Raw genomic sequence first — 21,325 nt, forward strand, 5'->3', positions numbered from 1 at the left:
CAGTAGTTGCTCTATTATACCATAGAAAAATGAAATCTCCCCAATTAATAATTATGCTGAGTTATAAAATCTTTTAAAATAAATTAATATTTATAAAATAATACTTTTATTAGTTCAAGATTATTCTCTGTACTTTGTAAGAAATATAGCTAACAAATAAGAAATCTTAAAAATAATCAACCCACTGCCATTACAATTTTAGAGTATATTCCTACTTGTCCAAAGATGGTCCAAAACATCTGGGACTCCATTAAATTTCTCCATCCTAGAGTCCTAGCCTATATCGAGATCCAGAAAATCTGTAACTTTAATAAACACCCCAGATGCAAACTAATTGAGGTTCACTGGCAAACATTTTTGGAACATGTCTGTATATGTGTATTTAACATTTCTTGTTTGCTATTAAGTACTCTTCTACTCTGTAACATCCTGTCTAATGGCTTCATAGTGTTCCAGTATAAGAATGCATAATACTCCATTGTGAAATATAAGTATGTTAAAACTCACATATAGTAATTTAAATCTAACAGCTACCAAGTACTTACAAACAGAAGGTTCTGCTTTAATTAGCAGATAAGATCTGAGAATTATCAGCATTAATTTACATGCAAACAGTAAATGAGCTTAAGTTCCTAAAACAATTTGTTCTGTTAAGTTAAATATATTCACCAAGCAATCTCATGTGTGCAATTAATTTGCCAAAAAAATTACGTGGTCATAAATTTTGGAAAAAATGGAATTGAAGCCAATGAGATCCTATTGTTTGTTCTGTGAAAATGACTACATTAAGTCTTAAGTAATTTTCTCCTGGACTTGGTGGGTTTCTTCAGGGAGAATCACCTTGAATTATCAATAGGAATATGAGATATATTCTCCAGGAACAAAGATGAAGAATAGTCATTAAAAATTGCATTCATGTACATTCTTAAAATTGTGTCTAAACTCTTTCTATTTGTGTTTCATATCCTTCTGTTTAGGTTGACAATTGATGCAGAGTGCCAGTTGCAGTTGCACAATTTTCCAATGGACGAACATTCCTGCCCCTTGGAGTTTTCCAGCTGTAAGTAATCTCATTCTGTATTCTGTATCCTCTCTCACCAACAGTTTCCTAATTGCAATGCCAACTAATTGGGATACTCCTAGAGAATGCAGAAACAAGCAATGTTGTTGACTTTGAAGATTTTGACAGTTACTTTCATCATAATACCAGCTTAACCCTATTAGAGTGATTTCCTGCAAAAAAGGATCTATTTTATTAGAATTTACAAGGAGCTTTCACTGGGGCAAAAATTTTTAATAAATTCACAGTGGTTGCCTGGAGATATTTTTCTTTTCTTTTTTTCTTAATTTGTATTTATTTTTGAGAGAGAGAGAGCGCACATATAGGGGAGGGGTAGAGAAAGAGGGAAACACAGAATCCAAAGCAGGCTCCAGGCTCTGAGGTGTCAGCACAGAACCCAATGTGGGGCTCAAACCCACAGGCCCCACATCATTACCTGAGCTGAAGTCCAAAGCTTAACCTACTGAGCCACCCAGACGCCCCACCCAGAGACCTTTCTCAAGAAGGATTGTAAAGCCAGGCCTGAACTCAATGGAAAGGTATAATGGTAGGTTTTACATCCCTCTTCCCGGCTCCCACCTGCCCCCAATTGGCTCAGAAGAAGAGAGTAGCACCATTTTTGCTATTTGTTCTCTCCCTTACAGTGTCATCTGCTTATTTCGATTTCAGTATATGCGTTAAAGGTAGCAAAATTGAAAATTACCCACTTCATATGGAGTTTGAATAATATCTAGAACTAGTTATCTACCAGTGAATAAAAGACTAGTTTTTGGTGTCTTTTGGGTCTAGTTCAAATCCCAACTCCATCACTATAGACTTGAGCAAATTATTAAATCTTGCAGTGAGTCCACAATCTCAGGTGCCCAGCAGAGACTTTGAGATGTGCCCTCCCACAATATTGTTTTGTTGATGTAATATATGTAAAATGCTTGATATGCTACCTCACACACAATAGGATTCAGTAAAAAGCTCTATTATTTCTATTAATTATTATTATCAGGAAATAGATTATATAGCAAAATGGTCTGTGATGATTATAATACAAATTAAGCTTCATAGATAATTTCCTGCCTGAACTAAACCCAAGCTTCAGTGTCCCCCGATGTTTGCCTCACTAATTGTTCAGGTCCACGTTAGGTTGCTTACCTCTTTCTTATTTTTGGTCTGACAACTATGGATACTAGGCAGAATGAAAAACTTACTATGAATTTTAAGTTTATATTTCTATAAGTAGAATTTCCCAGGCAGGGAGTGACAGAGACCCATACAAACCAACTAAATAATAATAGCTGTCCTTTCAAAAAAAAAAAAAAAAATCAATGATGAAAGCAGCAATCATCTGTTCATCATTACATAAATTCTAGAAGGAACTAGAGGAAAAATATCACTATCATATCTATTTAGAAAAGTTCCCATTAAATTGGGGCACCTGGGTGGCTTAGTCAGTTAAGCGTCTGACTTTGGTTCAAGTCATATCTCATGGGTTCATGAGTTTGAGTCCCACATCTGGCTCTGTGCTGACAGCTCAGAGCCTGGAGTCTGTTTCAGATTCTATGTCTCCCTCTCTCTCTGCCCCTCCGCAACTCATGCTCTGCTTCTCTTTCTCTCAAAAATAAAATAAAACATTAAGAAAATTAAAAAAATAAAATTTCCCATTATAAATCTTATTTCATATGTTTTACTTTATCCAAGAATGGAATATTTTTAAGTAAAACCCTCCCCAAGCTTTAGGAGATGAGACTTCTTTTCTATTATTTTTTCAACTGGGACTACTCTTCTGAGTCAGATAAAATCTAGAGCTGGTGATTTCTGTGTCTTTAGGTCACTGATGGACACTTGTCTTCTGAACCCAAACACAACTTAATGTTTCTTACTGCTATCAAAAAAGTTAAATCATCAACATGTTCTCCATAGGGAGTTCCCTAACATTACTATTCTTTTTCTTGGTTCAACACATCCTGTCCCCTACCCCTTCTCCATGCCAGTCTGGGGATCATGCTTTCTTTTTTCTTCAATCTTAGTTAATAAGCACACAACACAAGCCTAGTTGGACCAAAAGAAAAGAAAAAGGGAAGACGTTAGGGATCCTATTCCAGGTAGTCAATCAGCCTCCATAATTAAGACTTACATAGCATTATTAGTTCATAAATAGTTGAGATGATGTCTAGTTTTATTTATCATCTATCTATCATTTATCTATTATCCATCTATCTGTTTTTACTTGAGTTTATGCTTTTCTTTTAGATTTTATTTTTATGTGATCTCTACACGGAACATGGGGCTTTAACTTCCAACCCTGAGATCAAGAGTTGCATGATCTAGTGACTGAACCAGCCAGGCACCCCTACAGAGTTTATTCTATAATTTACTTCATAATGTTTATCCACTCAACAATTACACATTGGCCATCAGTCATGAAATAAGTACTACCATCATCTCCATAAAGAAACAAATAATTGAGGGAAAAAAACAAAGAAATTTGTCTAGGGTATTATGGCTAGCAAATGGTACTGATAATCTCTACATAATCAGTGCAATACCTCTCTCATGAAGGCTTTCTGTTCTCTTGGCTGAACATAATTAACTTCTTCAGAATCTACATAGTGCTCATTGGTATCTTCCCCTTGGCATTTCTACTTACTACTTTTTTTTAAAGTGTATTTAGTTTGGGGGGGGAGGGGCAGAGAGAGTGGGAAAGAGAGAGAATGCCAACCTGGCTTCACATTGTCAGTACAGAACCCAATGTGGGGCTCAAACTCATGAACCGTGTGATCATGACCTGAACCAAAATCAAGAGTTGGATGCTTAATGGACTGAGCCACCCAGGCATCCCACTACTTACTACTGTTAATTGTAGATTTCTGCGTGTATTAAAATGAAGTCCCAACAAATTGAGAGAGAGAGAATAATGTAAATAGTTGAGGTTATTTTTCTCAGTCATCTTCCACTCTAAGGGCATACCCTGGAGAGGCATTTGAGTCTCCTCTTCCATTATTTTCTGTTTCTGCATGACTCTCAAAACCTTGCCTTGTTTACTCCTCATCATCATAAAATAATATCTTGCATATGTGCTATTTATCATATATTGGATACTTTTTATATCTTACCTCAGACAATGTAAAGCATGCGTATAGTATATCCGAAACCATGTTTAGCATATCTTCTATGCAAATTAAGTTATTTTCAAGGGTAATCTTGACCTTATGACTTCTTAACTTCTTGTTGGGATAAGATGTCATGTATTTATTTCCTCTATTGCGATGCTCTTTAGTTCAAGATCCTTTTCTAACTTAAAACGCCATCTCTCTCATACTTACCTCAGTGTCTTGTTCATGGAAGGTGGTTGCTACATACATTCATTTATAAATAATTTTAAATATGAGCTTTTCCATCTCATGGCAGATGGCTATCCACGTGAAGAAATTGTCTACCAATGGAAGCGTAGTTCTGTTGAAGTAGGTGACACAAGATCATGGAGGCTTTATCAATTTTCATTTGTTGGACTGAGAAATACCACTGAAGTAGTGAAGACAACTTCTGGTAAGATGCTCTTGAAAGCAATTTTGAGTGACCCCTTCCAGAGTTAATATTCTGGTATAAATAATTCACAGACTTTTCAATACCTGTATACAAATGATATGCAGAAAATTAAATGAAGTGTTTTAATTTACCAGAGAAAATTATAATTGGTATTCTAGCATAATAGATAAATATAAATGGATTCTATCAGTTTGAAGCAAAATGGATTAAAATTGGATTAGTAACTTATTTGCTTAATTTCTTTAAGCAAAAATGACTAGCAATTATTTTAAAAGCAGACAATATTTATTAGGTGTAGGTGTAATGTTTCTTTTAGGAAATAAGTTTTACGGTATATTAAAATAGCAGCATTTAAAGTAATCACACAGGGAAAATTAACTTTCTGCAAGTACGGAAATGTGATCATAATCGATATGGACTGATTCCGCATTCACTAATTTAATATTTTGAACTGGCTCTATTATGGATAGGGGACAGGCCTCATTTCAAACCCCAACTGCATCAGTTACTAGCTATAGATATTGAGAAAATTACTGAATTTCTCAGGGATTAAATCTCCCAGATAACTAATGTGGACAAAAAACCTGTTTCACAGGCATACTGTGTGTATAAAGGAAAAAACAAAAAACAAAAAACAAAAAAAAAACAAAAAAGAAGAGTGCTTAGAATGATACCTGGAACTTAGTGAGCATTCAATAAATAGTAGCTTTTACTAATACAAGTGCGTGTGGGACCTAACGTGGTCAGGAGCTCAGATTTCTTAAGAGAAACTAAAAATCTTTATTTTTACAACAAGTATCATGGATTTTAATGGCATTAATTGAATTTATTTGAAAACCCATGTGATATAATTTAAGCCTATTTCAGAGACCATATCTGTCTCCTGGGTGGCCAGTATAAACCCTCTGCAATGTTGAGTACATACTCCAAGCAAATTATTCCAGCTACTCCTTTTAAAATTGAGTTTGATATGTCCCAGTTTCAAATATAAATGATGGGTTCTCAACTTAATGTCTATTAAGACATGTATTTTGATATATATTCCTGTGAGTTGAACTGTTTTCTGTTGATTTATTTGCACAAACCTGAGTTTTTTCCCTGAAATTCATAGAATATACTTTTGTGTTGACTAATTTGGAATAAGGTCTTGGTCTGCTATACATAGAGAAGCAAGTTAAGGACCTATGCAAAAATAGAAATTTAAGATTATATCTTCATAACCATCATTCTCCAAATCAAAGAACTATCTGGTCTTAACACTATTATCAACAGCGTTTGCATATTTCTCCAACTCTCTTAATTTGCAAAAAGAATATAAAAGAAGGTCAAAGAAATGCTTGAGTATATTTTTGAAAAGTGGCCTTCTGTTCCCTTATTCACTGCAAATCCTGAACATCAAGTACTAGAACAGTCTTTTATTTGGTCCCTAAAAAAGATTTAGGATTGCCTTAGAACTGGTTTTCCATCTGTGAAAGGAAGAACATGTGTAAAAATAATTTCTAAGTCTGCATGCTTCCAGAATGAGAAATTGGGCATTAAATTGTGTTGTATATTCATATTTCTGTAATTGCTCCAGCACCCTAAAACAGAACCCCAAAACTGATGACTGGCCAGTCTTTTTAGTCATTTGAGCCCAGAGGGGCATTAAAACCAAATGGTGGTAAGGGAAGTGTTGGCTTTATATCATAGGGCCTAAATCATTCCCTCCCCAATATTTCATCTTGAGAATGATCTAGAGTATTTACTGTCTATTATGCGATATTTCCAGAAGAAAATGACCTACTTACCTAAAGCATGGCAAGAAATATTACCAAGGTGCCACAAAGCTATTAATCTTCCTAGGGAAATCAAAGCAAGACTGCATTGATATCAGATTTGATACTGAGTAGCATGATTTAATTGATTGCATCATTTGTGAATTTTAATACGGTGGTTAGCCTCCCTGTTGGTCTTGTTGTTCACTCCCTGCTCTTGTTGGTTTGTATTTTGTGTGCAGCACCATCTTAGTTGTATTTGTGAAGAGAAAGGACTGAATGGAAACTTAACACCAATGCTGAGAGGCAGCCTGATTCTCATGACAGTTGATTTTGTAATGACTTGAAGTTTCTGCATGACCTTTTGTTTGATTTCTGATGCCATTCTTACTTTCAAAGCAGAGCTTTACAACTAGTTAATATCTACAAGGAAGTTATAAAAACAGCTTTCTTGGGAAATTATCAGATCAAATTATACTCCTTTTAAATTTATACTCCTTTTAAATACATTATTACAATGTGATTTTCTCCTAGACTTACCATAAATGTATATCAGTTTAAGAAGCCTTGGTCAAAACTGGGTGAGAATATTGCCTAATATCTGACCTAGCTTACTGCAAGGCTTTCTAACCTTCATTCATTCAATCCCACCTCTCATGACTTTATTATATTCAAGTGGTAACTATACTGCTGATTCCTTAGTATTTTTTTCTTTAAATTGATTCATTATTGTTTTTAGTAAAATTAATTTTTAAAAAGAAAGTTCATATTAGGGCCATAATGAAAAAGCAGAAGCATTTGACACAATAGAAGTTGATGCAAAAATACAATGAAAAGCGAACAAATGTTCTTAATTTCAAGTGCATATATTAGTGTTCTGCAGACTGAGTATATTGAAAATGAGGGAAGGAAAGATATTTGAGAAATGGGAAATTGCAGCTGGCACCAAAGTAAAACATTTCATTGATGTAAACAGAAGAGTAGAAGGACCATTTCTCAGGAAAGAATCTTCTCACCATGTAATTCAATGTCATCAGTGACAACCTTTCCTCACACCACCTGAACCTTCTTAATTTCCCGCCAGTCACATCTGTATCATACTTGAGAATAATATTGCCTTGGTGGTAGATGGATATGACATGAAGAACATCTTTAGTTCACAGTCAATATATCAAAACAGATTCTGCATCCATGATTTTTCCTCCAAACCATCATGTCTTTATAATTGCTCTGCATCTGGGAATAGCACCATCATTGTCTCAGTGAGCCAGGCGTGAACAGTTAGAGTCATGTCTCTACCTCCCACCTCTAATGAATCACAAAGGCACTTATGCCTCTAAAGCATCTTGTGTAACTGTCCTCTTTTCTGTTGCCAATGCCCCTGTCCTAGTTCAGGATTTGTCTGTTCCCATCTGGACTGTGTTGGTAGCCTATTAAGTTATGTCCCTGCTGTCAGTCTCTCTCTTCCACAGTCTATCTTTTACACATTAATCATAAAAGCTAGCGCTTACTGAGCACTAACTACATGTACTGTAGCAAACTTTTTATCCAAACAACCTAGTTGAATTTTCATAGCCATGGTCCTATTTCCTACACATCACACCCAAGGTATCACTGTGGATGAGGAAACAGACTTCTAGAGGCTCATTTACTGCAGGGATCGGTTACAAAACCTGGGCTATGAGTTCAAGTGATTTGCTCCTAGACTTGTGCTTTTAATTATTATGCTATTTTATTCCCACTGTGGTCTAATGGATCTTCTGAAAACACAACTTTCACCATGTTTCAAGAATTTAGTAGGTCAATTAAGCACAAGCTTTTGTTCTCAGGAACTTTCCAACATTGTTTTCTATAATTTCCCACCTTGTGACAGAACTAATCCAACTATATTTTTATGAATATAAATAGCCAATCCTATACACACACTGAATCTTAATTTTTCTTCTCTGAATGGCTTCACAAATCCTTTCTACCTTCTTTATGACTTTAAGGCTTAAAAGCATAGCATCTCCTCAACGAGGTCTTTACTACCTTTCATCAAAACAACTTGGAGCAATTTTTAAATGTGTACTCTTGGAGTCAGGCAGCTCAAGTTTGAATATTAACTTGTATAAACTATTTAATATATTTAAGCTCAGTATCGCCAATATTTCAGGATTGTTCTGAGGATTAAGTAATACACTCAATTAAAAATGCTTAAAACTTTCTCTGACACACAGAAAAGACTCTGTAATAGAAGACATTCTTATTAATAATTATCATCATCATCATCATTCCATTAATTCTTCCTCAGAGCATTTTCACCCACTTTATGAAGACATAATTTCTGCTTTGTGTTGCTTAAGGCACTTTTTTCCCTACTAATTTTATTTATTTATTTATTTATTTATTTATTTATTTATTTAGATTTAAATTCTAGTTAGTTAACATACAGTGGCAATATTGGTTTCAGGAGTTAGAATTCAATGATTTATCACTTATATACAACACCCAGTGTTCACCACAAGTGCCCTTCTTGATACCCCTCAGTCATCTGGCCCCTCCCCCACCCCCTCTGTCTCATGGTTTGTTTCCCTCTCTTCTTTTCCCCCTCCCCTTTCCATGTGTTCATCTGTTTTGTTTCTTAAATTCCACATCTGGGTGAAATCATATGGTATTTGTCTTTCTCTGAGTGGCTTTTCTCGCTTAGCATAATACACTCTAGCTCCATCTCCATCAGTGCAAATGGCAAGATTTCATTATTTTGGATGGCTGAGTAATATCCCATTGTGTGTGTGTGTGTGTGTGTGTGTGTGTGTGTGTGTGTGTGTATACACGTATATATACAACATCTTCTTTATTCATCCATCAGTCAATGGACATTTGGGCTTTCTCCATAGTTTGGCTATTGTTCATAATGCTGCTGTAAACATTGGGGTTCATGTACCCCTTTGAATCTGTTTTTTTTTTTTTAATACTTTGAGTATATACCTAATAGTGCAATTGCTGGATCATAGGGCTTAGGCACTTTTTATTTACCCCTTTCTGACCCCTCATTCCAATAAATCATAAATTTCACAAAATTCACTTCTTTTAATCATCTTTGTACCCATGATGTTATTAGTATAGTGGCTTGCTTAGAGTTGTTGATGAGTAGCAATTGTAGAATTGATTGTTTATGACAATTATATTGATAAACCTGCAAAATTTCTCTCAATTTAATAAGCAGTGCAGAATTCTACTATGTATATTCTCATTACTCATTGTTTACTCTAAAGTAGAAGACTTTGTTCTTTCTGATCATGTTGCCATTGCCAGTTCACCAAATTATCTACATGATTTTTAGTATCAGGCAGAACTTTTTTCCTTCATGTTCTTATCCTGATGTGTGGGCTACAAAAGTGGGCAAATAAGTTTCTTAGGAGAATCTGTGATCCAAGTGCCATCATTCTGAATCACAAAGAATGTATCACATTCTTCCCATGTTAGAATACCATGAAAGCTTCCATATTTTCTTTAGGATGCAAACTTCAGTGTTTCATGAAAATCCTCATAAATTTTTTGGTGAACCCATGAACATTAGATATTATTTACTTTTTTGTCTTTAATTCACCATTTTGGTTAGGATTCCATGTGCTTATTGTATTTTCCTAATTTCTATTATAAGAAATACATAAATATTAAAATAAAAAGTCCCTGTATCACTAAATTTACCTTACTTTCCAACAGTACCGGTCAGACTACAATTTTAGAAATAGCAGCTCTGTGGATAGAGTCCATGTTCATTGCTTCATTTCTAAAATATTTAAAATTTACCCTATACCTTCAAAGCTTGACCACTATTCTTCCCCCATACCCTTAACCCCCTGAGGTGTTCCTATACTACGTATAGATAGTACGTACTTCATGTCTTTGTGTCCTGTATTCCTTATTTAATACCAAGCTCAAAACCAACCTTCTCTACCTGTATCAGCCTATATGTATTGGCCAAATAATTATCCAAGTAGAAAAAAAAAAAAAAAAGGAAGAGCTCCCACCTTCCACGATGTGTTTTAATTTAGATGTCTTTGGCAAACCAGGGGGACACTTTTGAAAACTTTACTCATAATGGAGGTGAACTATTTTAAGGGAAAGAAAAGGGGGAAAAAAGATACAAGTTAACAGTATTTTTTTTTTCTGAAGAGGTTGAAATAAACAAAAAAATTCAGAAACCTAGTTGGTAGGATAGAAACAACTGTGCATTCATCTCACAGTCTCCTGTGACTGGGTCACAATAAGCTGTGAGTTCATTTTAGTCAAAAATATACTTTCAAACTAGTTGAAGAAATGCAATGTCTTAAAATAAATCCATGGAAAACTTCATAGTAATTGAGTTTTATTTTATTTTTAAGCTTTGATTTAGAAAAAAAAAATAAGTTTGGTTTCAATAGAAGAAAACATAAGAATAACGTAAAGAGAGCTGGACCAGGAATAGCCATCTCTGGGATGAAAGTTCCTTGCTTATAATAAGATGAATGCATTTTACTAGTTGCTTCTTTGAAATCCTTGTTCTTAGACCTATCCAGAACCTCTGACGTCACCACAGTTACACTATAGATGTCCTAATGTAGGAATGCCTTTTTTTTTTTTTATACAAATTAAGTTTTCCTAGAATGTTCTACATCAAGTTTTCAATAGGTTTTCAAAGCAAGTCAAATACAGAAACAAACTCCTTTACATTTTTAATTTAAGGGGAATAACAGTCCCATGCATGTATTTGTTTTTAGTGACATATGATGGTATATATGTTAACCCAAAATTTTATGTTTTTCTTTCTTTCAGTTGTAACCCTGCAGTATTTATATATTACATTTTAAAAAGTTCCACATCAGAATTTTAAATTCCAAGGTTGCTCTGACCTTGCCTAGTGGGGAGACAGGGCTTGAGAGATAGAGAGAGGTTGCATAGGAAGTCATATGAAATCTAAGGAAAATTGCTTGGCTTCAAGGTGATACACTTTATTTATGCTTACATTCCACTGGCAAGAATATTGTATGTTCCCGTGATGATAAAATGAGTCTGGGAAATGTAGCTCAGTTGTGTGCTAGGAAGGAACAATGGGTTTTATGGCTTTCTAGCATCTGTGCAACATGGTGTGCTATCATATTATTTCTCACAACAAGCCTCTAAGAAATACATTTTTTTGCTATTTGACACATGAAGCAACTTAAGTTTAGAGGGGCTAAATAATTTATTCAAGGATATTCAATAAAGCAGAGTTATTTATCCAGATACCAAATTTTAATCCCATTGCCTCTCATAAACATATTAGGCAAAGAGATGAATTAATTAAAAGAAAAAGTTAATTCTTAAGCTTGAAAATAGGTAATATTACACAAACAATGCAATGAAGTCATACAATGACCCTATATATATGCATCAAAAAAATGTTAACTTATAAGAATAGGAATTATATTTGTATATAGCAATAACAAGTGAGAAACAATTTAGCAATGATAGCCTTTCATCTTTCAGAAGCATGTTTACTGCCTATGAGCTAATACTATTTACTTGCTTAGTGGACCAATTGGTCACTATCTAAATAAGGTTTTAATTAAGAAACTGTCAGATCCAGTGTATTTGCTATTTGTTCTTATAAGAAAGAAAACCTAATAAAGGGTTTGTATGACTACTATTTACAGTAATTTTGGGGGATTAATACTTTATTGTGACAGTCTATGAGAAGTAACCAGGTCAAGACATTAATTTTTATCCAAGTCTTTGGTGTTTCCTAATTCAATCAAAAATCCTACTTTGCCATATTTAAAAGACACATTCATCCATGTGACTGATATGACTAATAGAGCCCTCCTGTCAAGCTGCTGCCCCAAATAAATGTAAAATATTAAATAAGTATTAAAATATAAAAATGGGAGATATACTGAGTCTACAGACATCATGCTCTCCACACAAACTCATTAATGATTCCTTTCACTCTGTTTGATGCAATTGACTAATTTCCTCTTCTTATTTTTGCACTTTCAGAAAATAATGCTATTCAAGCATTATAGATATGCAAATTTAAGCATATCAGAGACTGAAAAGGGAAGCAGACAGCAATGAGGAATTTTTTTTTAATATTTCACTTTTTTTCCCAAAAAGAGTTTATTAAGAAGGTCACGACACATTGCAGTGCTAAACAGCTCAGAAAAGAATTTGGTGGACATATAAGCAGTGGCTGACCAGAATTTGTTTACCATGTTCACCTACCTCTCATGTAATCTATCTCATTCAGAAAAGCAAGAACAGTCTATTCCCAAAGGGCAGAAATAGGTCAGAAAGTGCAAGGAAAAGATAATTGACAAATATCTTAAACATGACTAAATTCTTTTTTTTATATATCGATATCTCCACTGTTTAAGAAATTGACAGTGCTTCTCATTAACAGGTGAGTCACATCATAAATGTTTGATTTTTCATATTTGTCTTCCAGTTTATCTTCCCCAAAATTAGCTTTTCCTTGCTATGAATTATCTATCAGAATAATGACAAAAAGAATACTAAAAATAGCATTTTCTTAAAATTACAGTTGTTCTTCCATCCCCATCACAAATCGAATTGATTTGCCCTTAAATGCTTCTCTATCAGCTCTATAAGAACATTGAAGTACAATAAATAAGTGGCTTTGTTTAGAAGATAAAGCTTCAGTCAAGAGCGCTGAGTTTACTGGAATAGTTTCCAAACATGATTTCTAGTATGTTTAGGCTCACATGACTTAAAGCACTAAGCACCTGGAATTTCATTGGTAAGTGGTGAAGAGCTACATAACATATAAGACAATGTGTAATTCATGAGCTGTGTAATAGCTCCTTGTTAACCAGACAATGCAGTCATGGACATCAATTATAACCACCTAATGATTATACTTTCTTAGCTGGTGATTTCTTGCTCGCAGTATCAGTACTGAGAGTGGAAAGAGATGGATAGAGAAAGGTAAAATTTTAGGGCTAAATCTTGAAGATCAAGCCCAATTGTAATTTTACTTACAGGGAAATTGAGTCATTGGTTGTAACTTGGTAGCCACTTGTCCAACTCCAGCTTAGAGCATGAATCATTAGACATGGATGAGTTTCATTTAATTTTAGTCAGTATTGAACAATTGAAAATTTTCATGTGAAAATCTTAAACATATTTACATCTTAAACATCGGGGTCTTCATTTTCATTTGAACATGATTGAGTAGAGTTGGATTGTGACATTTCTGAAAAGGTGAGGTGCATCATTACCAGTTTACCAAAGTCCCTGTTGTATTTTTGGGGCTTTGGGTCTTTTTTCTGTTACTGTTTCCTTATTTTGAAAACTAAGTGCATCTATATCTCTGTGGAAAACTGGGGAAAATGAAAGATAATCCCCAAATGAGCACTTATGTATGCCTGGAAATGAAGCTTTTGTTTGTTTGTTTGTTTGTTGCTGTTGTTTTTACTTTTAATAGGCAAAAAGAAATGAACATGGAAACTATTATTCAGCCAATGTTTACTTGAGAATAGACAGTGATTTGCAGGGAAGTGCCAGAACCTATCCAATCTACATTTCACTTGCTTTTTTATATTCTACAGCTGGATTTATTTGTCATAAATATATAGTATATGCAGTGCAAATCAATTTTAAGTTTATTCAGTTTATCTCTATAATCCACTTTCCTGGCAGATGGATTTTAAATAAAATCCTGGGTGGCTCAGTTGGTTAAGTGTCCGACTCTTGAATTCAGCTCAGGTCGTGATCTTGTGGCTCGTAGGATAAAGCTCCACATTGGACTCTTCTCTGACAGTGTAGAGCCTGTTTGTGCACTCTGAACACACACACACTCTCTCTCTCTCTTTCTCTCTCAAAAATAAATAAATAAACTTAAATATATTTGTATATAAATAAACATAAAGTGGTGCAGTTACATAGATGGACATCTGTGTATCTAGTCTTGTCTGTATTTGTCTTTTTCAGCTCACATCTAAGCAGATAAAAGCTTGGTTGCAATTTTCCTGAACATTACCGAGTAGCAGCCTTGCATAGCCAATTGACACTTTTTCCTGTTGTACTTTCTTGAAGATTGATACAATTATTGTTCTGCAATAAAGCTCTGTTCTTTATTATCCTGGATGAAATGAGACAGCTGGATATAGAGAAAACAAACAAACAAACAAACAAACAAAAAACCTGATTCCTATGTAAGAGTTGTCTTTGTGGTTGTACTATCATATAGTTGAATGACCTTGAACAGTCATATTTTGTTTTGACCCTCAATTTCTCTGTCTCAAAAAAACAAACAAACAAAAAAACCCCAGACTATATTGAATTTGAAGCTTCTTTCACCTCTAAAATGCTGTGTTATATTTCCTGATATTTGGCAGTTTTGTTATAAAGCAATCTTCTGGTGGGCATTTATGTCCCCACAAGTTCCTAGTATAAACTTCCTAATGTTTTCTTATTCCATGAAACTTAGAAATTAACAGATCTATTTTATCTATCATGTATAGAGAACTTCAGTGGTAACCATGGGGGCAAGAGGCCCAGAGTGTTGCCATCGAGATGGTTGGTAAGTTAGTTAAGGTCTGAAAAAATGAATTTGGCATGGGAAAAATAGGCCCACAGTGGGTGTGGGGAGAGAGGGTGGATGTGAACCACCTTTATTCTGAATGAGAAATTAGGAGAGGGCAAAGGTAAGACAGTGGCTTTGGCATGGCTTTCAGAGAGGAGAAAGAAGAGGCACTTGGTATCCTACAACAAAAAGAACACTTGCCCTCAAGTGTGCATAGTATGACCATAATGTATTATTTTTAAGAGCTTAATTGTGTAAATTTGGCTAATGGATATTGTGCTGAGAATTGGTGATCCCTTAAAATAGTATTGATCTACTACTTCTAAAATAATATGATGTACTAGCATTTGTAAGCTCTCTCTATATAAATCACCTCATTAACTTTTCACAGTATTTCTATAATGTGATGTTCATTTTCCAGGTGAGATGATTATGTATAACCAATCTTGTAGAAAAGTACCCAAAGAGGACAAAGACCTTGTCCAAATCATAGAGTAGGTCACTAAACAGACAGCTTCCTGTCCAGCTTTCATCTGTGCATCTGTGTATGGCAGAATTGGACTATATTGGTCAGTTTAAGCTAGATTATGCTATGGTAGCAATAGCCCTCAAATATCGGTGATTTAAAGCTGAAAAAAAAATATATTCCATTCTTTGGCATACTATTCTATTGGCTGAGGGGCAATAGAAGAATAAAATGATTCTTAAACTTCCTGCTTTGATAAACATAAGTGATTTGGCTCATATTCCCTTTGCCAAAGCAAGTCACATGGACAAGCCTGTTGCCCATGGGGTAGAATGCATGCTTCTCTTACACAAAGGGTCACTGGGCAAGGCCTTTGTAGGGAAAGATTGGTAGAAAGAGATAACAAATATTTGACTGCAAAGTCATAACCAAAATTTACCATTATTATAATCCTTTCTGCTGTACATGGCCCATCCCCTGGCCAGGTGAGCAGGTGTAGCTTGAGATGATATGGCAGGGAAAAAACCCACTAGCAAGGGGGAGGGATGATGAACTCTCAAAGAAAATAGAAACCTGTTTTTAAAATGTCTCTGATTCTGAGAATTATTCTCTTTAAAAGAGACTGTTTTGGTCAAGCTTGCTTATTTTGTCAATGACCCAGCCATGATTTCCTATTTATGTAAAATTGGCTTCAGAAAGAGCAGATGAAAAGATACAATATTAACATGGAAATGATTGTAGGGTGATATGAACTGTCACAGTTTATAAACATGGGCAGGATTTTCCCTGCTATACTTCTGGGACAGCTTTATTAATTACATTGAAAAACAAGTCCGTAAATATTTGTCCCATACTAAATCAAATTTTACAGATATTAGGCAGTGTAACTTCTAAGAAACAATAAACTAGCATCATCCTCTTGTCACTAGGAGGAAGTAATTGAACATGATTTAATAAAGAATGGCCACAAAATAATGAAAAGGTCAGGCTGTCTTGATTGCTGTTATTTTGTCATGATAAAAAATCTGTAGTAGTCTTGTATAAGAAAAGAGTGTAAATACAGTAGCTTCAAGTAAAATCGGAATCATTTTGTTTAATCTTAACAATAAAGCTATAATTTTAACACTTTCCTTTACAAACATTCTTAAAATTAATTCTGTCCCTCTGTTCTATAGGTGAAGCACATGAAGTATAGGATAACAATAATTAAAACATTTTTGCGTGGCTAGTTATCAGTACAATTACAACTCATCAACAAGAATCTGTGTCCCCAAGTCACTGTTCCCTGGCCATTTATCTAAAATGAAGCTAATATAAAATGGAATTTTCATTTCACTGGCTGACGCCAAATAAGTGAGTAATAGGAGATATTTTGGTCCTAAAGATCTGCTCCTATTAATCTACGCACAGATGAGTAGTGTTGATAATGAGGGGGTGGTAGTGGTGATGAGGATGATGAGAATGTTCAAGCCAGGTTTTATTGGGCATTTCCTGTATGCCAGGCTCAGTGCTAAGGATTTTACAAGGTTTATTAAATATATACCTGCAACAGCTTTAGAAGGCTGACCTTATTTTCATTTCTATGATCACGTAGCTAGGAAGTGGCAGAGACAGGGTTTGAACCTGTGCTCTGAGACTGAGCCATAGCATTTTTGGGAGGTCTCATTTGTAGGAAATATCAATTTCCTTTTTATTAAGGAAAAGAGCTATTCACATCAACAGGTGTGTGTGTGTGTGTGTGTGTAGTATACAATAAAGGGCACATGCTTTCAAGGTACCTCATGCCCCGGCATACCATAACAACCTAATTCGTTCCACTATTCAAGTTGATGGCAATGTTTAGAATGTTGATAATTGGATATATCAAGTTAGAGTCAGTTTTTCTTTACAAAGATAAGAATGAGGAAGTAACAGGAGCATCTTGAACAAGGCTAGTTAAAATGCTTTCTATTAATAGAAGTATTTTCTATGACTCAAAACTCTATACAAAATGACATGTATACTATATTAGTAAAACATGACTTTAAGGAAAAGTTGAAAGGAAAGAATACTTGGCTAAGGGTGATATGACCTGGCCTTAAGTCCTAGCTGACTTTATTAATAGGTTTATATATCTGAGCAAGTCATTTAACCTGTCAGACCTCACTTTGTTTATCTGTAAAATGGAAGAATTATAATTGCCCTACAAGAGTTGGTATGAGTATCTGAAAATGCCTAGAAAATTGTGAATAGCTTCGGAAATAGAGGACAACATGATCATAATATAATTGTATTTTCCCCTCTTTCTCATTCCTTTCCCTAACCTTTGAAATTCACATATTTCTGCATGATGATTTCAGGCATATTTAATGACTGAGAAAAGAAAAGTGATTTATAATTTATTGAAAGGTCATAGAAAATAGTGATTGATGCAATGATTCACTTCTGCTTGCTTTTGTAACCTTAAATTTAGACTAAAAAAAGAAAGAAGGCTGAATTTTGTCCAAAAAGGGCAGATGTGTGTGTGGGAGTGCTCTTTTAATAGCTGTCCCATAAAGTGACTTTGGAAAGATTTAGGAAATGGATGTTAAGTGGACTTGTTGATTTTATTGGCCATGACCAGATTGGGGTCTCTAACACACACACACACACACACACACACACACTCACACTCACGCTCACACACAAACACACGCACGCTAAATGTGTCAGAGAAATTCATTATTTTCCATTCCACAGTACCAATAATATTCAATGCTGCAGTTATGTAATAAAGACAAAAACATGTAAGTCAAAGAGACTCCAGAATTGCCTACTCAAAGTGTCCTTATTTCTCATATTAAAAAGAAAAATAAAGTCCATGGAAGTGACATGGCCAGCCTAAGGTCTCCCAACTAGTTTCATAGGAAATGAAGCATCTAATAATTGGCTTCCAGATTTAATTCCAACAGACTCTCTCAAGCCTCTCTGTTAAGTTCTATAACTCAAATGTTTATGGGCAGGTCCTTTCCCATGTATCAGATATTGAGGTAAAATAAAATGAAGAAAAATAAAAACCAAAAGGGAAAGAATGACTGAGTTAAGAAGATGACCTATTTCTATTTCTATGTTGGCAGAAGATGTTGCATTCAGTGCTGTCTGAGAAATAAGTCATATGTGGCTTAGCAGTGCTGATAGCATAAGTCTACATTATTAGAATCTTATGGAGTGGTGACAGAAAAACTAGAATAAGAGTTTTAAAACCTAGGTTCCACTCACAGTCTGCGTCTAACTTGCTGCATTACCTTGATCAAATCCTTTTATCCCTTTGTGTTTTAGTTTCTGTCAGTAAGATGTGCATGGCATTAGCGGGAGTCCTTTCTCATAGAGGTGTGGGGAGAATCAAATGAGATAATGGATGTGAAAATGCTTTATAACATGTTGGGAGTGCAGCACATATCCAAAGCATCATTGTCATCACTTTAACAATTACCTATAAGGCTTCCTCTAGATCTGAAGTTCCAGAGTCATGTCGTAAAGCTAAGGCCTAAAGATGTATATATCTTTGTGCCAGTAAGGAAGCTGAGAAATGAAAAACAAAACAAAACAAAACAAAAAAACCCTGAATCATTGAATCATTGATCTCAGCCCCAGATGGGGCAAGGCTGGGAGTGTGACTCAATTCTTGCCTTTCAGTCCTGGGTCCCTGGGATCAGATTTTGTCATCAGGACTTGATGAGGATGACAAGCTGATCAAAATTAAGGGTATTATTAAAGCAACAGGTTTTTTTTGTTTTGTTTTGTTTTCGTTTTTGTTTTTGCTACTCTCTGGGGGAACCTGATATTAAAAGATCAAGGCTAAATGTACAAATGAAAGGAAAATGAAAGTTATACTCAGTGGAAGGCACAGGAAAATGGAATTTGGATGTTCCTTAGGATTAATGCATTTTCACCTAAAGTCAATAAAAGACCTGCTCATTTGACAATCTTTAAGTCATTGTGGGTTTGTGAGAGAGCCAAGCAGGCTAAACTCAATGCTTTCACTTTTCTTGAGATCAAAAGTTAAACTTTTATTTATTTATTTGTTTGTTTATTTTAAAAAAATTTTTTTGAGAAAGAGTGGGGAAGGGCAGGGGAGAGGGAGAGAAAGAGAGAGAGAGAGAGAGAGAGAGAGAATGAGAATGAGAATGAGAATGAGAAGCTTAAGTAGTCTCCATGCCCAGTGCAGATCCAGATGCAGGGCTTGATGTTACCACCCTAGGATCATGACCTGAGCCAAAAACAAGAGCTAGATACAACTGACTGAGCCACGCAGGAGCCCCAAAAGTTAGACTCTTATATGGAAAATATAGGATGGGAAACATTTTGAAATTAAAATTCGTGTAGGGATTTAGAAACATATTTTAAGAAAATTATCTTTTCCTTTCAAAATATTCCATGCATTCTCATGATTGCAAGTGTGGGTGCAAGAATAAGGACAAGAGTCAGCATTAGTGCCAGTCTCCATTCTGTCTGGGACTAAGAAAAAGAGATGCTTATTTCTTCCCAAGAACGAGTATCCTCACTGAACACTTCTCTAGGAATAAATGGTGCTTAATTTAAGACATCACAGTTATTCAGTGGGACAATTAATAACATGATTTATTTATTGAAAACATACTATGTACAACAAACTGCCCCTGGTAATTTCTATAAAACTTCTTTCTTAATCCCCATAAAAACCTCCAAGTAGATATGATCAACTACCCTCCTTTCAGAGATAAGAGAACTGTAACTCAAGGAAATTAGGTAACTTGTCCAAGCCCTCCCAAGCAGTAAGAGAAATAGAGGATTTGAAATCAGATTGAACAGGTCACATACCCCAGGTTCTTAAACATTCTACTTAGTAGAATTCCTTAGGAGGATGTTGTTGGTGAGGGACAGGGGATGAAGAGGAAGAGGGAAAATAATTCTGTAGTTAAAATTTACTTGAGAAATCACTGGAAATTGAGACCAGCATGGCCAGAGCACTTGCTAGAGATGTTAGTAGATTTTGCCAAAGGCAGGTTCAACATTGTGCTTCATTTCTCTGTAGTATTCCCTCACACTGTGTTAAATAATTAAAAGAAAAAATGGTAAAGGTCACCTGCCATGTCCCTGAATGGTTCAGCTTTTTTATTTCTTAAATGCTATGTACTGGTGAATTTCACCAACTCTAAGAATAGTCAGAAAGTCAGTGTAGATGAGGGATTCATGAAAATTAGTGGGTAAACCCACTCAAAACATACTGCATAGAAAGATGGTTTCTCCACTGTTTTGTTTTAAACTGGCCCAGGATTTTCAATCTTTTACAGAAACTGTACCTTTTTAGGAAATGTTTAAAAAATCTAAAAAAGATTTTTTTTTTTTGCTATTGGAATGATTGATCCCTACTACCAGTGTTATTTAATTCTCTCAATTACCCCATGCAGTGGGTAAATTAGTACAGCCACTTAAAAATTTTTTAATCTTTATTTATTTTTGAGAGAGAGAGAGAGACAGAGCGTGAGCAGAGGAGAGGCAGAGAGAGAGGGAGACACAGAACCTGAAGCAGGCTCTAGGTTCTGAGCTGTCAGCACAGCTGATGGAGGGCTCAAACTCACAAAAGTGAGTTCATGACCTGAGCCGAAGTTGGATGCTTAACCGACTGAGCCACCCAGGCGCCCCAGTACAGCCCCTTTACAGATGGAAAAATCGATGCTCAGAAAGGATAAGTACCTTACCCAAGGTCATACAGCTAGTGAGCAGAAGAGCTGGGATTCAGACTCATTTGAGACCACAAAGCCTCCCTCTGTATATCTATGCAATGCTGCTGAACTCTACCAAGAGTGGCTGAAAGCTCTGACCTCTTTGAGGTCACCTAAGTTCCGTTTGTTGCTTATTTATGCAGGACCGCCTATGTTCTAAGCACCATTAATAGGGTTCAAGACAATAAATTAACCATAGTCCTTGCCCTTGAGCAGCCCACAGTCCAATGG

The 21,325-nt window shown here is 35.2% G+C and overlaps 1 protein-coding gene across 2 annotated transcripts in view; it reads left to right on the forward strand.

Annotated features, from left to right (window-relative positions):
- GABRG2 (gamma-aminobutyric acid type A receptor subunit gamma2) overlaps positions 1–21,325 on the forward strand; it is a 115,264-nt gene that overhangs the window by 40,939 nt on the left and 53,000 nt on the right. For both annotated transcript variants that reach the window (XM_025923437.2, XM_025923439.2), the window contains exons 5-6: positions 978–1,060; positions 4,463–4,600. In XM_025923437.2, the coding sequence (XP_025779222.1) occupies positions 978–1,060; positions 4,463–4,600 (221 nt within the window). The remainder of the gene's footprint in view (positions 1–977; positions 1,061–4,462; positions 4,601–21,325) is intronic.

Source organism: Puma concolor, chromosome A1 (genome assembly GCF_028749965.1).
Source record: "Puma concolor isolate L17-30 chromosome A1, mPumCon1.1.hap2, whole genome shotgun sequence".
Taxonomy (NCBI): domain Eukaryota; kingdom Metazoa; phylum Chordata; class Mammalia; order Carnivora; family Felidae; genus Puma; species Puma concolor.